At 31.4% G+C, this 15,923-nt stretch overlaps 1 protein-coding gene across 13 annotated transcripts in view; it reads left to right on the top strand.

The window, feature by feature from the left end:
- LOC126743440 (serine/threonine-protein kinase MARK2-like) overlaps window positions 1–13,610 on the top strand; it is a 105,283-nt gene extending 91,673 nt beyond the window's left edge. For 11 of the 13 annotated variants that reach the window (XM_050450636.1, XM_050450627.1, XM_050450553.1 and 8 more), the window contains 5 exons: window positions 1,906–2,091; window positions 5,972–6,028; window positions 6,325–6,445; window positions 6,649–6,808; window positions 12,679–13,610. In XM_050450636.1, coding sequence (XP_050306593.1) covers window positions 1,906–2,091; window positions 5,972–6,028; window positions 6,325–6,445; window positions 6,649–6,808; window positions 12,679–12,737 — 583 coding nt within the window. In that variant the 3' untranslated portion in view covers window positions 12,738–13,610. Of the gene's footprint in view, window positions 1–1,905; window positions 2,092–4,405; window positions 5,575–5,971; window positions 6,029–6,324; window positions 6,446–6,648; window positions 6,809–12,678 lie in introns of those variants that run through there. The other 2 variants (XM_050450583.1, XM_050450608.1) reach the window with 2 other exon arrangements.
- Window positions 13,611–15,923: the final 2,313 nt, after the last annotated feature.

Here is a 15,923-nt window from a genome sequence, read left to right as displayed (position 1 = left end):
ATGTACAAAAGCAATAAAAATTTATTAAAATCCCAAGAAATTAGGAATGTTTCTTAGTAAATATTATAAATTAAATAACTTTAAATAAAAAATTAAATAACAAATTACAAGATGAAAAATTCACAAATGTATGCAATTTAATTCACTGCTTTTTTAGAAATTTTCCTTTATTGCACGTGTCAGCACACCTAAATGAAATCACAGCAAACATACAACACACTGGAAAAATTTGTGCGAAATATGAGAACAGATCAATTTTATGAAGATTTTTTGCAAAATTTGATGAATGAAACACTTAGTTTGTCGGCAGAAGTAAAAAGAAAGCGTCTGCAAGCGGAAGATCTCTTATTACCCCCGTAAACAGATTTGCGATGAGATTTCGTGAACGTGTCTCGTATCTTATCGATCGATGCAGGCAATCATGACGGATGCATGCAAAAAAACCCGGCATTTTGAGGAGAACAAAAGAGTAATCCGACTAGTTGAAATATAGAGACTTTGATATTATACTCATCAATATTTATCCCAGTGACGGCTCCTCTAGTGGGGTTATTGAATCATTGGGTTAATGTCCCCCCCCCTCCCCCTTTTAGAAAAATAATTTCTTTTGGTACCATACAGACTGACAAACAAATATAGACCAAACTAGGCATAAATAGAATCTTAAGGCGATCACTCTTTGAAATTTAAGAAATCTGATTTCGCCTATGTAACGCCAACATCGGACACATGATTTTAATTTGAAGACTTTTATATGTCATTACTATGATTTAAATAAAAATGGGCTTCATCGCTCAATATCAAATTTTTAATAAAATTTGGATTTTCTCCTATTTTTTGCTACAACGCAATAGCATGAGTATGCTATTAAACAAACTAATGATTTTTGTTCGTTGTTCTATCGTCTACTGTTCGCGTTTCAAATCTCGAGCCTTCTTTCCACCCTTCTGAAACAAAAATACAATTTTAAATAAAAAAGTTATAAAGCATTTAAATTATAATGATTATTATGCGCTATCCTATAGATAAGATGTATATAAAATGACGTCAAAACCTGACAAACACAATAAAATATTTTCAGTCTCTAGAAAATTAAATTACGAGTTACTCCAGAATTTTAGAAAACGTAAAATAATATCCAATCAATAAAACAAAAAAATTATTTCAAATGCTTAAAAATTATTTCGAATAGGTGGAAGATACTGAAGACAAACAATCTTTAAGTCTTTATAAACCTGGAATGAAAATGACTATTAAAATTGTAATCGGAGATAATACTTCAAAGGCCTGGAAGACCTAAACAAATACTTTCCAAAGCCTGGAAATAGGTTTCTATTCCTGGATAACATGAAGTGCCCAAAACAAAAAAAAATGATTTAAAATTAGTTAAAGTTTAAGTGAAAGTATGAAGCATAAAAGAGAAATTACTTTAAACCCATGAAAGATGTAAAAAACTATTTCAGAAAACCGCCTCAAAGAGACACGAATGTTAAAAAATTTGAAATACATAGCAACTATAATTTCAAATTAGTATCCAAGTTTAACATATACAATAACTTTATTTTATTAAGTATATTTTAACGAAATCTTACTAAATTCACAAATATTGAATACCTAATAGTTATTTTTTTTTTTTATAAATTTTCAGCGAGCATCTGTGATGCACATGAATCTGGCGGCCTAATTATCCAATCTGCCTCCTTGTCTAAGCGCCACAGTCTCTATCAAACAAACCACGAGCCGTCACTGATTTCCCCAATTTACTTTACTTATTAGTCCTAGAATATTTAAAAACAAACGAAATGTGTGTTTTAAAAATGTCTGCAATTGACTAAGCTTTGTTGTGACTACCCTAACGACTGAACCAATTTAAACTGAAAATTAATAGGGACATTTTTTCCTCAGCCGCACGACGGCATCGCCCGCGGTAAACAGACAGCAGGCTTTCCCTAGAAATACCTCGTCCAGGAGCACCTTCCACTCGGGCCAGACGCGTCCGAGAGCTCAGTACCCCCCAGGTGCTCCGGGGGACTCGACGCACCCCAGGCAGTCTTTTTTTGCCAAGTTCAGCCTCAAAAGCTTTACGAAAAGGTAAGTTGATCAAGGTCTTAAGTTTTTTTTCGTTTGGGTTTGGGTTGCTGCATGGTAGCCAGTGTGCTTCACTTGTTGCTGTGGAATACTGTTAAAATATTGTATTTAGGAAAAATAAGTATTTAATTATTATCGCTTAAGGTGATCGTTGTTGCACTTCGGTTTTGGGTTGGGTTGATTTTGCTGGCCATTTCGATTTAAATCTAATGTTCATGTGAAATTGAAAACCAAATATTATCTACAATTATACCTAATTTGCAATATTTTAATTTTTTAAAGGATAATGTCACTTTGATATTTTATAGGGAATTATAATTTTATGTTATACTATTCACCGCAAATGCCTTGCAGTATTTGTACCTACTAATATTAAGGATCACTTAGCTTTGGAATGTATTCACTAATTTTTAAAAGGTTTTAAACCTTCGCTCAAGGAATGTCCATTTTTTAATCTCTAATAGCAAATAATTAAATAAATCATTACGTAAAAAAGTAATTTGCAAAAATAGTATTGTTGCTAATAGATATTAAAAGTTGGTAAAATCCCTGACCAATCGTTCGCCAGAAGTGTGATGTATGTTGTTAATTGGCTTTGGTCTAATATTAACCTGCTTATTATGATTGTTTCTGTACCATGTTTTATTTTTAAAATATAATTAATTGTTTGACACAAAAACATAAATCATTTCATTGTTCACTGGTGTTTTAGCCGTTATAAAGCGTTACATCTATGTTAATCTCATATTTTCTTTTTATTAACACCAACTAATTTAACACTGCGATTTTTACTGAAGTGCTAGATTTGCTAGCATTTTTTATTGTATTTACAGTGACGAGCAAATTTCCTAAAATTATTGAATTTTAATCTATATCTTATTAATTAGTTTGATATAGCAGATGTGTTTTTATTTTATTCCATAGATTATTACTACAAAATATATGTAGTATTAAATCTTAAAAAGGATGTTAATTGATGGAGAATCTACTTAAAACTTGTGTCCCCATTGGTGTAGTTAAAAATTGAACAAAAACAACATATCATCTTTGTCACATGTATTACATTGCATAACACCATTTTGTAGGCATCAAAGCCAAAATATTAGTTTTGTATTGTTTAATTGTTTAATAAAGTGTTAGATCACTTTTGCATGTTTATTGCAATTCATAAAACGTCTTTTTTAGCTTTTTTATTATTTATAAAACTCACTGTTGTTTTTGCACTTTTTTTTAGCTTTTATATTTCACTTTATTAGCAAACAAATAATATTTTGTAACGCTTTGTAATGACGGGTTCAGTTATATTGGGGTTGCCCATTTGTGTGTGCGCGCGAGTGGTTAGTCCCTTCTTATATTTTGTCCTGAGTGACAGCTGGATTATCTATTATAGATTTTGGTGCCCTTAATCCTTTTGTAAGCCATTCGCAAGATCTATGTATATCTTTTAGGTATCATTTACTATATTTAAGAATGTTATACTCAGAAGCTTTAACTTCTCTATATTAAAAATTCAGTACGAGCTATCTACGATAACCAAAGAGTTAACTAAACTAAGAGTAAACTAAATACGCACCATAAAAATAAGTGTTAAAATTTTTAAATTATCGCAAAAACATCTAATTTTTTCTTTTAAATCTAATTTTCGCTATAAATTTGTTTTTTCCAAGTTAGGATAAGAACTATTTTTAGGTTTAATGATGTCCTAGTCGGATGTACTATTTTTTCCAAATTTGGGGTTCATTTATTAATGATTTTTTCTGGCATAATAAAATTTATTGAATATATAACTTTGGAAAAATTAAGTCCTAACAAGATTGACTATGTCTCCAATTGATAGTTATATTAAATGAAAAATTGTTATAATTGGTTTCTCCTTATCTTTTAAGGTTAATACAATTTGAATAGTACTATAAATGGTAAAACATTTTTGACAAATTGGAAATACTTATCTATTGCAATAATCCCATAAAAGTAAATAATTAAAACTTTATATAACTAAATAGTTAGAAACAAAATTATAGAAGGTACTATCAAACAATTAATGAATAATTAAAATTACTTTCTAAACCCATTTGAGGTCAGTTTGATTGCAGGAAAAGTGTAAAATTCATTAGTTTGCCAGATAATGGAGGTTTTTCCCTTATACAAAGTTCACGTACTGTTTCCCCTTTAGTCGAACAAAGCGTGCTCATCTATTTTTTTTAATAATAAAAAACAAATGTATGCCTTTTGCCTGTTACCTACCTACTGTTAAATTTCTTGCGAATGGCGTACTATATAGGGCGATATCTATAATAGCCCGTATTTTCTGGCACAGGCACTAAACAAGGAGGGACAAGCCACTTGACGGAGCCAATCCTGCTACCACTTCCTCCCACCTCATCTCCGCCCTACGTGGATGTCTTGGCAGAGCAGCACTGGAGGCCGAGCCAACCGTTTAGTGATATATCAAGTGATTTTGATGTCTGAGTGAACAGAATTTTAGTGTACACTTGTACAGCACGTTCAGACACCTTTACAACTTTGTTTATTTTTAGCAAGAAGGTGGTATAGAATTAGTTGATTGTAAATGTGCTTTTATTATTAGAAGAGTTTAATATGGTCAATTTTATTTAACCTAAATTAAAAACTATAATTCTGTATCACCTTCTGGATGGTTCGCACAGTTTTAAGATATTACTTCCTATGGAGAGCTTGTTATAAATTAATATTTTGAATTCTTTATCTTTCATATGTAATTTTCGACACAAGGCGTTTAGTATTAATTTAAAATTAATAAAACATTAGTAACACAAAATATAGAAAGTTATTATTCTTTGAATCGACTTCTGATCATTAGCAAGAAATCTATGAAACATTAATATTTTTGGACATTATGTCACTTTATTAATTATATTGTTTAGTTATTTTATCTAAAACATAACCATTATTCGGCGAAAAAATATATTAATTAGTGACTTTTTATACATAATAATTTATTAAGCAAAGCGATACCAATCAATTTTATTAGATTAAATATTTTTATTTTGTAAGTCTGGCTTTAAACTTATATGTAATTATTTTAAAGAAAAAATTAAAATGTACATAATTTTTGCTGCTTCAACCAGTGGTGTAACTTCAGTAGTGAAGTAGACACTTATAAATAAAACATTTTAATTTTTCAAAGAATGACAGATCGTACATATAGATGCTCAGGTATTTTTCAGAGGGTACGAAAGTATTCTTAGCATAATATTCGCCAAAGTTTTAAATATTCTGGTTCTCTGTCTGTGCCAACATTTTTTCGTATGTAAATTTGAAGATTTTCTATTAGTCACTAAAGAAAGCGTTATTTTAAAAAATATGTAAATAAACCTAAAAACGATTTAAAGGTTCCATGATCTCAAACTTTATTGAAAAGACCATTTTACGGTAATGTATTAATAGAAAAGTTCATAAAGTCTTTGATGTAAAATGAATTGGTTAAATATAATTTCTTTAAGTGTTTTTTTTGACTTTTTATTCCCATTATTATATATTTCCGTTAGTAAATAACAGTAATTTTCAATTAGCTTCAAACAGCAAAAGATATAAATTGATATTTGTTAACAATGACCCTCAACATAGTTTCGATAAGGTTATAATATATTATTAATAATATTGCATCGTGATCTCATTATGAGAGTGGTTGTCACTGAGAATTAATTTAAGCAACTAAATAGCCATTAACATACTAACCATAAAATCCCTATGCATCATTATATTTAGTTAAACCTTTGATTCATCGTCATTATAACCATTTCTTGTTTTTTTTTTTTTTAATTTGCAACTTTATGTTTTCCGTCATCCTCACGCTTCTACTAATTTTTCATTTATTTCTTACGTTCCAATTTATTATTTTCAGAGCATTAGAGCCCGGCCAACAAGTTAAACACAGCAATTCACCTTTACCTTCAGTGGGGTAAGTTCAGGTTTCAAAAGTGTGGGCCAAATTTGCGCTTTATCGAAACGCGAGTATTTTTTATTATACTTTCGGTTATTGTCACTAAAGAATAAAATTAATAAATTGAAAATTTTAAATATAAGGCCGGATTTTAAATTTTTTTCTTTTTAATTTCAAAGGTTGCCAACCCTGATTGTTAAACGACATAGCATTTAATAGACACACTGCATTGTAACTAACCTGTGTGTTATCGCATCTATTATATTAATTTTATATTATTTGTGTGCTATTTAAATTTACATAATACATTTCAGGGTTGGTGGTGGGGGTACACAAAATGAAGAACATGTTAAGCCCAGATCTTTGCGTTTCACGTGGTCAATGAAGACTACTTCCAGTAGAGATCCATCAGAGATTATGGCTGAAATCAGAAAGGTAAGAAACCATTTAGAAGAAAATTGTCGTATTGAAAGACTATTTCTCCTGCATAAGTTAATAAAGTTTTTACATTTTTGTGATTTCAGGTTAGATTTTGATTTCCATTTTACTTTTCCCTTTCACTTTTTAATAAGAGTAAAAAAAGTCATTATTATCCCTCGACTTTCTGATATAATTTTATTTTTTTTTTAATTTCGAAGGTGCTAGACGCAAACAACTGTGACTATGAACAACGCGAACGGTTTCTTCTGCTTTGCGTGCATGGAGACCCTAACACAGACAGTCTTGTACAGTGGGAAATCGAAGTGTGTAAATTGCCGAGATTGTCTTTGAACGGAGTTAGATTTAAGAGAATTTCAGGTAAGTCTGGACGAGCCAGTTTGAAAGGTGGAAAAGGTATTAAAATAAACTGCAACTAGTTTGAACCCGTCGAAATTCGACGCTAGAACACAGGTCAAAGCATGTTAAAAAAAGTAATCTATAAAATTACCCGTCTTCCAATTCAAAGAACTTCTTTGTAGACAACATTTGAAGTAATGTTGCCCTTAGGTACTATTTGTACTTTTAAATTGTCAAACGATCGAGCGCGATAGCGACATAGCTACGTATAGCTGGCCATGGCTAAACACCGGTTCCGGTAAATAAATACCAACCCGTTCTTGGGTTTGTCCTTGAGCCTTGTTTATAGTCATGCAAAAAGCAAGACGAATGGGGAATTGGGGTCTTTTAAAATTAAATGGCGGTGAACTATCTGAAGGCGTAAGATCTATTCTAGGAATTAATACCCTTTGTCCTGTTTTAACTCCTGTGATAATTTCCAAATCTAAACAGTTTTCATACATATGTCTTATAATTAATCTGGTTCCATTTAATAAGCCTTGAGATACATTTAAATTTCTTAATAGCATCACAATGGCACCCACCTTTAGTGTCAAAATATGAGGAGGCAAACCGCTTAATTCCAAACTATTTAAAAACTCTACTGGAAATTGAAGAATTTCGTTTTCTTTTTCAGTGACTAAATGATTTACACTAACATACGTTTTTGCGATTCCAGGTATTAAATAAAAACTTTTGTATTAATGTGATTACAATGTTCGTTTTTTGGTGCAAGAATTGCGTATTTGGAGACTTGTATTACATATTCAGCTTTTAGAAATCCAACGCCAAAAATTTCAGTAACGATGTCCTGTTTGCTTATTATACTTAAAGGCAATTCTATCAAAACTGAATTTTGAGTTTGCTCATTACTTAAAGCAGGATATTCACTATTGCCAATTTTAAGAAGAAAGTCACTAAAGTCTTGCTCTGCCGATTTAGCGCGCATGTTTTTATACTATTTAAATATTTTAAATTTCGACCACAGTGGAGAAAATTTAATACAATGGTAAACAATTGTCTGTCTCGAAGAGTGAGGAACAACCGGAAAAACTTGTGGAAAGTCTCCCTCAAGCAAAATTATTTTACCTCCAAAGGGATGTTTAATACCAATTATATTCTGAAGAAGACGATTTACACACAGTAATGCATGAGCACTGGCCATTAGCGCTTCGTCCCATATACTGTGTACTGTGCGACCATTTGGTAAAAGCATTGCAGCAATTCCAGTCCATGCTACTGATATTACGTCAAAACCCTCTTTGTGATACTTCGATATAAGACACTGATACAAAAAAGTTTTTCCTGTACCTTCTGGACCATCTATAAAATAAGCATTGCTCTCTTAATATTGTTTTCTTGTATAACTTTACTTATTTCATTAATAATTAGACGTTGCTCCTGATTTGCCTGAAAAATCATAGAATCACAATCATAATTTAAACTTAAGTAAGGTGCATTGTCTGGAACTAATGGTATATTATTTACAATTGATAAATTAAATGTCGAAAGAGAAAAACCATGTAATGTTAAAGATTTATTAATATCATTAAGAGTTAGTTTATTAGCAATATCCTGACTGTAAAGAAGCAAGTAATCTTCGCTCAGAGAATCCCTAAAAGTATCCCACAATGAGACTGCATTAGAAGGTTGCTGAAATATGCAAATATAAGCAAAAAGTTGCCCCGTTTGATGTAATAGCAAGTTTTCGTAATCTACTGCGTTTCTGATCGGCAGTCTGTAAGATAAATCTCCTATAATAAAATTTCGGTAATACTCCCATTCATTTTTAACCTTTTCCACAACCATTAATCGTATTTTCCTATGATGTCCATCGTTATTATACAAACAATAAGAAATCGATCGAAATAAACAATTTCCATCTCCTAAAATAGGAATAACTTCCCTTTCCATATTTATTTCCCAAATTAACAACTTGAAAAATGGGAATAAGGAAAAAAAGTTCTTAACTTTTTTTAACGATTCTATATAAACACGAAATAAAAGCAACCTATTTCGGAAATTCTTTATAACCTAAAACTTATTAAAAACAACAAAAACTTAAAAACAGTATTCGATTATATAAATATAAAAAAAACAATATCCTATAATAACAAAAAAGAAACAAACACCAGCGACAACTATCCTAACTTTATCAAAATTATAAACGATCAGCGACTACCACAATCCGAACACGAAATGTTGAAAGTAGAGCAACGATCAACAATGCACAGAACACAAAGAGGAAAATGGTCTTTTTTCTTTGATCAGTCCTTGGTCTGTTTTCTGTGCAACAATGAAGCAAGTGCGAGTGCCTCTGGCAGTAGTATTTATAACCTATCGTTCGTGTGACGTCAGATGTGCATATCGCACCTCGAGTCGCCTCGCCCGGTCTTGTCGATCCACGTACCAGCGCATTCGCCATACTGCACAGAAAATGTTATCGGCTTAAAAACTAAATCGTTTTTATAAAAAATATACGCAATAAAACAAGAAAAAAATAGTGTTGAAAGGTCTCGGTAACCAGAGGATTATTTAAAAAAAAAGATCGTGTAAATTGATGCAATACAACTCTCTCACGAACTTGCTGAAAAATTTGGCTTAGTGTTTTAAATATATAGATTATTGTTAACCTAATAAATATATTGGATGTCTTTCCCGCTCTAATAGGTAATTGTGATGAATTAGGTGAAAAAAAAACATTTATACAAAACTCTTGGGTTTTGACTTAAAATTTTTGAATCCGATGTAATTTTTTTTTCCTTTTAGGAATGTGATATTTCGACAGGGGGTCAGTTTTTTCTTATGGGACGCCCTATATATTACATCATAGTTAAAAAGAGCCGAATTTTATTATTTCAAATATTTTGGGTGAACTGTTTCTCGGCCATATCTTGGGAACATGAAATCATGAAGAATCACTGGAAAATATTTTCAACTTCTAATAATAAAGAACCTAATACCCAAACATTTTTTTTTACATTTTTAAAGGAACTAGTTTATCTATCAATTTTGTAAACAAAAATCAGTTATTTCAAAATTAAAGATGGTGGTGGGCGTTCACTTCTTTTTACAATAAGTGGTTTTAACCTCTTAACGGTTTGACCGATTTTAACAATTTCTTAGCCTTAAAAAAGGCATTCCTAGTGTAACGAAGTTACAAGAATTTGTCTTTATTTTATGGTAACAAGGGTTAGCCCAGGCAGTATTTTATAAGAAAACTTAGATAGTTTTGCCCTGTTAACATTTAACCTCTAAATTTATAATTTACAAGTACAGGTACGTTTTAAGCTTTACCTGTGAGTCATGAGAGGCTTGTAATGGTAAACATTTATAGAGAGACCAACTTAAAGAGGTTTCTAGTCTGAGAGTGCCATAGAAAGGTTCGATTTCTTATAGGTTATGTCTAGTTCTCCGTTGACTATGTTATAGTCTCTGGCCTTATTGTTTTCAGCCCTGGTTATTCTTAGGATAATAAAGAACCACAAATGCCTAAAACTGAGAGGTTTTTCATCACCATACATTTCATTAATTTTCCTTTGATGTTGTTGCAATGTTTACATAACCTATTATGCAAGTTTTAAGATTTACCTACCTACCTTGGGAAGCCCTGTGAAATGGAGGGACATCATTTGTTTTGCAAAATATAATATAAATCATGGTTCGGTTTACCGCAGTTTTCCTGTATACATGTAACATTTGTCCCCCTCTTTTCACCTAGAAATACCCGGCTGAAATTAAGTTTGTTTACGGTATAAGGTCATAGCCCGTGAATCCGTACCGTTTTCATGACGGAAAACTCTATTTCCAATATGATTTCCCAATTGCATTTTTCATCCAACGATTGATTCCGAAGATGTTCGTGAGTCTTCGGTATCCAAATTCTTGCCGTGGATATAAAGGGCGCCTGGTTCACCAGGCTTGATACTATTCCGATTCCGACACATTCGTCGCAATAGAGTCATACCATAACTTTCGAACGAAGTACTTCATTACCGTTAAATTTTCAATATTTCCGTTAAACTTTGTCGTTGACAGTGTGAATTGGGTTAGAGTAAGAGCCACCTATTTGAGCGGAAAATACCAGCTGTTATTCTTGAAACATCGGCTGCTATGGTGGTTGCCTTGATTCGAGACATAATTAATACGTTTTAGACGGTCTACTATTTATCATATGAGTTTTTTCAAATTCGTTTGACAGGCTATTGAAAAATTATAGTTCGTAATCATTAAATCAGAACGCTTAATAGAGATTAAGACTAGTTTTTTGTGTTTTGGTCCTTTCATTAGACTTTTAATGGTATTTTGGGAGGGTGAACACTATTGGTTAAAGCATCTGTGCACGGCTTTTGCTCCTACAACCTTTTTCTTTCATATCACGAAACAATTTTACCCTTAACCAAACTCTTGTTTGACTGTGACACATGCTTGGCTAACGAAGTTAGTATCTGTGGGAAAAGATTAAAACTAAACTTTTAAAGTATTATATAAAATACAAGACATTAGTTACATCTTTAATATATAAGATCATTTATAAGTAGTTGTAGTTTTAGTTTAGTTTTAATCTTCTCCCGAAAATGTTAGTGAAACACGTGTCATTAAAAGAGAATAAAATAAAAAGTTTTGGTCAGTGGCAAAACTGCTGGTGATTTGAGTGTCACGCCAAAGATTCCAACCATAGAACTATATTTCTTTCATGTCTATTTACTTTTGTAACTGAAAAACCTAATTAAAATGAATGTTTTCCTATTAAATCGACTCATAATAGGCTGACTCCCGAGGTTTATCACCAGAAGTTTCCCTAGGTGCCAAAACACATTTCGGAACAACCATTGCATATAAATTAAGGAAACGATATCAAAACGTTTGAATAATTATTTTTCTTCAAAAAGAATAAATAAAAAAAATAGCGGTCATATATGGCCGCCCGGCACTGTAGGAACAAGTCTGCCGCTGTGGCCAAGCGGGCATCGCATCGGCCATCGCGACAAAAAGTAAATTTTTCCAGGAACCGTGCGAACGTTTCTTGTTCGACTGTAACCCAGTATGTTTTGTAGCGTGGTAAAGTGATAAATGAAGGTGAAAGTACAACTGGTCAACTGTTGATCATGTATGAATACAGTTGACGGCGGTGGGCCAGGTGTTACGTACGTATGAAATAGAAACATTTAGTTTTTTCTAGATTTTCGACAAGTACGTACAAAGAGTGCAGCTATGTCTAGTCGCAGCAAAAGAATTTTGAGTTTAGCCTTGAATGCCAAACTAGGTAGATTTATTTCTAAGCTGCAAACATTATCATTTACTTACTTGTTCCAAGACATATAACCACTTCTAAATATTTTTTGAAAGCGATATCAGTAGTGAAGATAAAGACGACTCAATCGTCGATCCAGCGTTTTTACCATCAAGTGATGAATATGAGTCACTTTTTCAACCTTATTGTATTATTTCTGAAATATACTTACCTTCTGTGCCACAGCGGTCATTCAATCGTATTAAATATAGCAGACATAACCGCCATTCAAAAACCCAAATTGCAAACTGTATGCAAAAACTCCATACATTACTCTAGAATCCGAGGCCAGAGCGGCCACAGTTCATCATAAAATACATGCTAAATCATACCCGCTGGCAACGAAGGCTCCGGTATATATGACCGCTCGACACTCTGCGATATAAGTAAGAGCGGTCATATATGACCGCTTGGCAGTCAACCTGATAATATATCACATAATTGCAAAATGTTTCTTCCGCCATTTTTTAAAGCAGTTTGATACTAAAGTAAGCCATTTAACAAAAAATTCATTGAAGTGTAAATGGAGTAAATAAATAATGAAAATCTTATATTCCAGGTACAAGTATTGGCTTCAAAAACATTGCTAGTAAAATAGCGAACGAACTAAAGCTGTGACTAGTCAGGGAGAGGGACCTTTCAACTAGCGAGGAAACCCCGACGACATAGTACAGACGGAACCGAACTAGAGGCGTGCAGTTTCGAACGCCGCGCCTCCATTTTCGTTTTCGATGACACATTTTTAGGAAGCCAATTTATTTTTTTTTTTTTACATACTATGTATTATACATGAGTGCACTTTGCTTTTGAAATAAGTTTTTTGAAAAATTCTCTTGGCATTTAAATTGTCAACGCGGTTTTATTACGAAGCACGCCTAAAAATGGCAAATCGAAAACAAAAACAGGACTCTCGTTTCTAGTGAAAATCTAAACAAAATATAGAACATTCAGTGGCGTACAAGTAAACGAAAACTAAGCTTATATCCTAAATGAACCAACCATATAATTTTTTTCGAATAATGCTCTAAAAAGTTAGTTTATAAGGTTAAAACAAAAAGAATAAGTAAAAACTCTCGACTTTAATTCAAGCTTGTGATACGTGGAATTGAAGAACGTGCATAGGAAATCTTCTTAGAACATACACATGTCCTATTCAAAACTCTTTTTCAGACGAACGTTTGAATTTAATTAAAAGTGAAATTAGTATTAAATATTGTAGATTCGGACCGCCAGAATTGTTGTTTACGCTAATAATGGCAAATATTTTAGTTTTTCCACCTTGCTTATGTTTTTAAGTTAAATAAACATGTCTGGCACAACTATTGAATCAATTATATTAATGAAACATTGTATGTCAACATGAAACTGTTTTATAAGCCAATCGGTTTTCATTGTACGGTAAATATTTATTCTATTTAGTAATTATTTTCAGTTTATTATTTTTTAATATAATGTAATCCCACGAAATATAATAAATATTTTAAAAGGAAATCAATCATGTTAATTTCTTCTTTTATGTGCGGTGGGAGGCAACGAAAAGCTACTTACATTAAGTAATTTGCTGTTGCCTTAGAATTTACCTATGATTCTTCAGTTATTACAACTATATTGGGAATAAACATTGTTAAATTTGGAATTAATTTAGCTTGTGTAAAAGGTAATATTACCAATTAATATAACCTTCATTCCTTGAACTTCTTCCTCATATATATATATCCTCGAATATTTATAGAATTTTTTTAATTGTGGTCTTGTTTTACGCATGCATAAGCATTTTCTATAGAACTGATTCTTGAACTGAAATTTTTCTTTAATTTTGCAGAAATATTTAAATTTCGTTGCCTCCAATCAAATGTAGAAAATTACATGCATCTTAATAAAGCGCAATTTTAATCACTGTTAATAAAACCATTTGGCTTCACTTGTTCTAAAAACACCAAAAACTACGAGTTCGAAATATTTTTTTCTTTGATTAAACTTCCAGTTATTTGGTAGTTTTATTTTTAGTTTGCAAATCCCTTATTAAGAATTAAATTTGTAAATAAACAATTAAATTTTTCATTTTGCCCACATTTATCAGCCTTATATAAGACAGTATAGTTTTGCAAAAAAAATATATGTTTGTAGGTAACGAAGAGTGGTCTGGAGACGCACTACTTAATTTGTGCTTATTTTAACGTAGCAAGTCGTTGTTTAGGCTGGTCATGAGTTACGGGCCCACCTATGTGCGATTTCTTTTGGTCTTCAAGAGTAATTATTATTATTGTAGTTCTCTTAAACTGGTGTACATATTGTGTGATAGTAGTATGTGTAAGTTACGAATGTTTTTTTTTGGTAGTACATGATCAGAGAGAAGGCTTAAGGTGGTTTAAAGAGTTTTCATCTTCCAGACCTAAATCTGTTATCAAGTAATACTAAAAGTCTTAAAATGTCTAATCAGCTAAGTTATTTTAATGACTATTTGATTAAACGTTTGATAAGTGTTCTATCTTTGTGTTAAGGTTTTAAATACTTAATATGTACATTTTTGTTACTCTAAATTATGATATCTACACAGAATTGGAACTATAGAACATTTTTAATCTTCATCACAAGGGATTAAAGACTAAACAAAGATCTAAAAAAAATCTTGATAAAAGGAAAATATCCGTTTTTAAATTGGTTGCTGTTTTAGTTGTTTTTAAAACACTTTCCTGGAATATCTACTTTAAATTTAAACTTCTGAATAAAAAAAATGGCCTTTTCACCAATTTGTTTTAATATAATAGGCGTTGTTCTCATATTAATGGAGAGGCAAACAAAACTATAAAGTTATTGTAAATTAAGAATTATCTTGTTTAATTAAATGAAAAAAACTAAGAAACGTGTAAATTAAATTCTTCATATAGAACACTTTTGGATGTTCTAATAATCATCTGATCAAGGTTTTAATATACTTTCTATATCAATTTTCAAAAAGGAAAGGTCAATTTTAAGACCCCTTAAAAATTATTAGAATTTTCAAAATAATGAGGCCTATACTCGTCTTCTTCATTTAAAGTGAAAAGCCTAATCACCGAAGATTCAGTTTCATTAACCACAAAATCTAGATTGAACTGTTTTCGTGCTTTTACTCTGTATGGTCATAAAAAATATTATTTTGTATAACGTAATTTATGAGTGTACTTATTACCACCTCCTTTCTAGCCTAACCTTACTTTTTAAGTTTGCTTTTTAGTCCTTATTGTACATATTATTTTAGGTATATACTTTACCTCCGAAAGCTCTATCAATCTGAAATTCATTGGCATTTTCTATTATCTTTGTTGCCTTTTTGTTTTGTATTTTTATTACCATTTATGACCAAATTGCGATAAAACAACAAATTAAAAATTCTTTTTGGAAGAGTTTTCGAGTGGTAGGAACTTTGTATTTCGAAAAGTAAGGTTGGTATTGCCCATGAAACGTTTATTATGTAAAAGTAGATGACACAATAATAATTAAAAACAAATATATTTAATTGTTAGGACAGCCTTAGACATAGCGAATGCTGTAAAGAGCAATGTTGCTTTATATTTAAAAAAAAATCAATTTCATTGGGGATGGGCACTTCTGTTAGTTAAGCTGATCATTTATAATAAATATAAAACCGACCAAACGCATTTTATTTATCAAAACCTCGTATATAAAAATGAACAAGTCTAAAGCTTCTTCTGTTAATTATAAACAGAATGTCTCCAGATAAACCTGGGCGATCGATTGATTAACAATTCTATATCAATATGAGTTTGATGTCGTGTAAATGTAAATCGAAATATCACCACA

Source organism: Anthonomus grandis, chromosome 1, assembly GCF_022605725.1.
Source record: "Anthonomus grandis grandis chromosome 1, icAntGran1.3, whole genome shotgun sequence".
Taxonomy (NCBI): Eukaryota; Metazoa; Arthropoda; class Insecta; order Coleoptera; family Curculionidae; genus Anthonomus; species Anthonomus grandis.
This window is presented reverse-complemented; position numbering and strand designations above follow the sequence as displayed.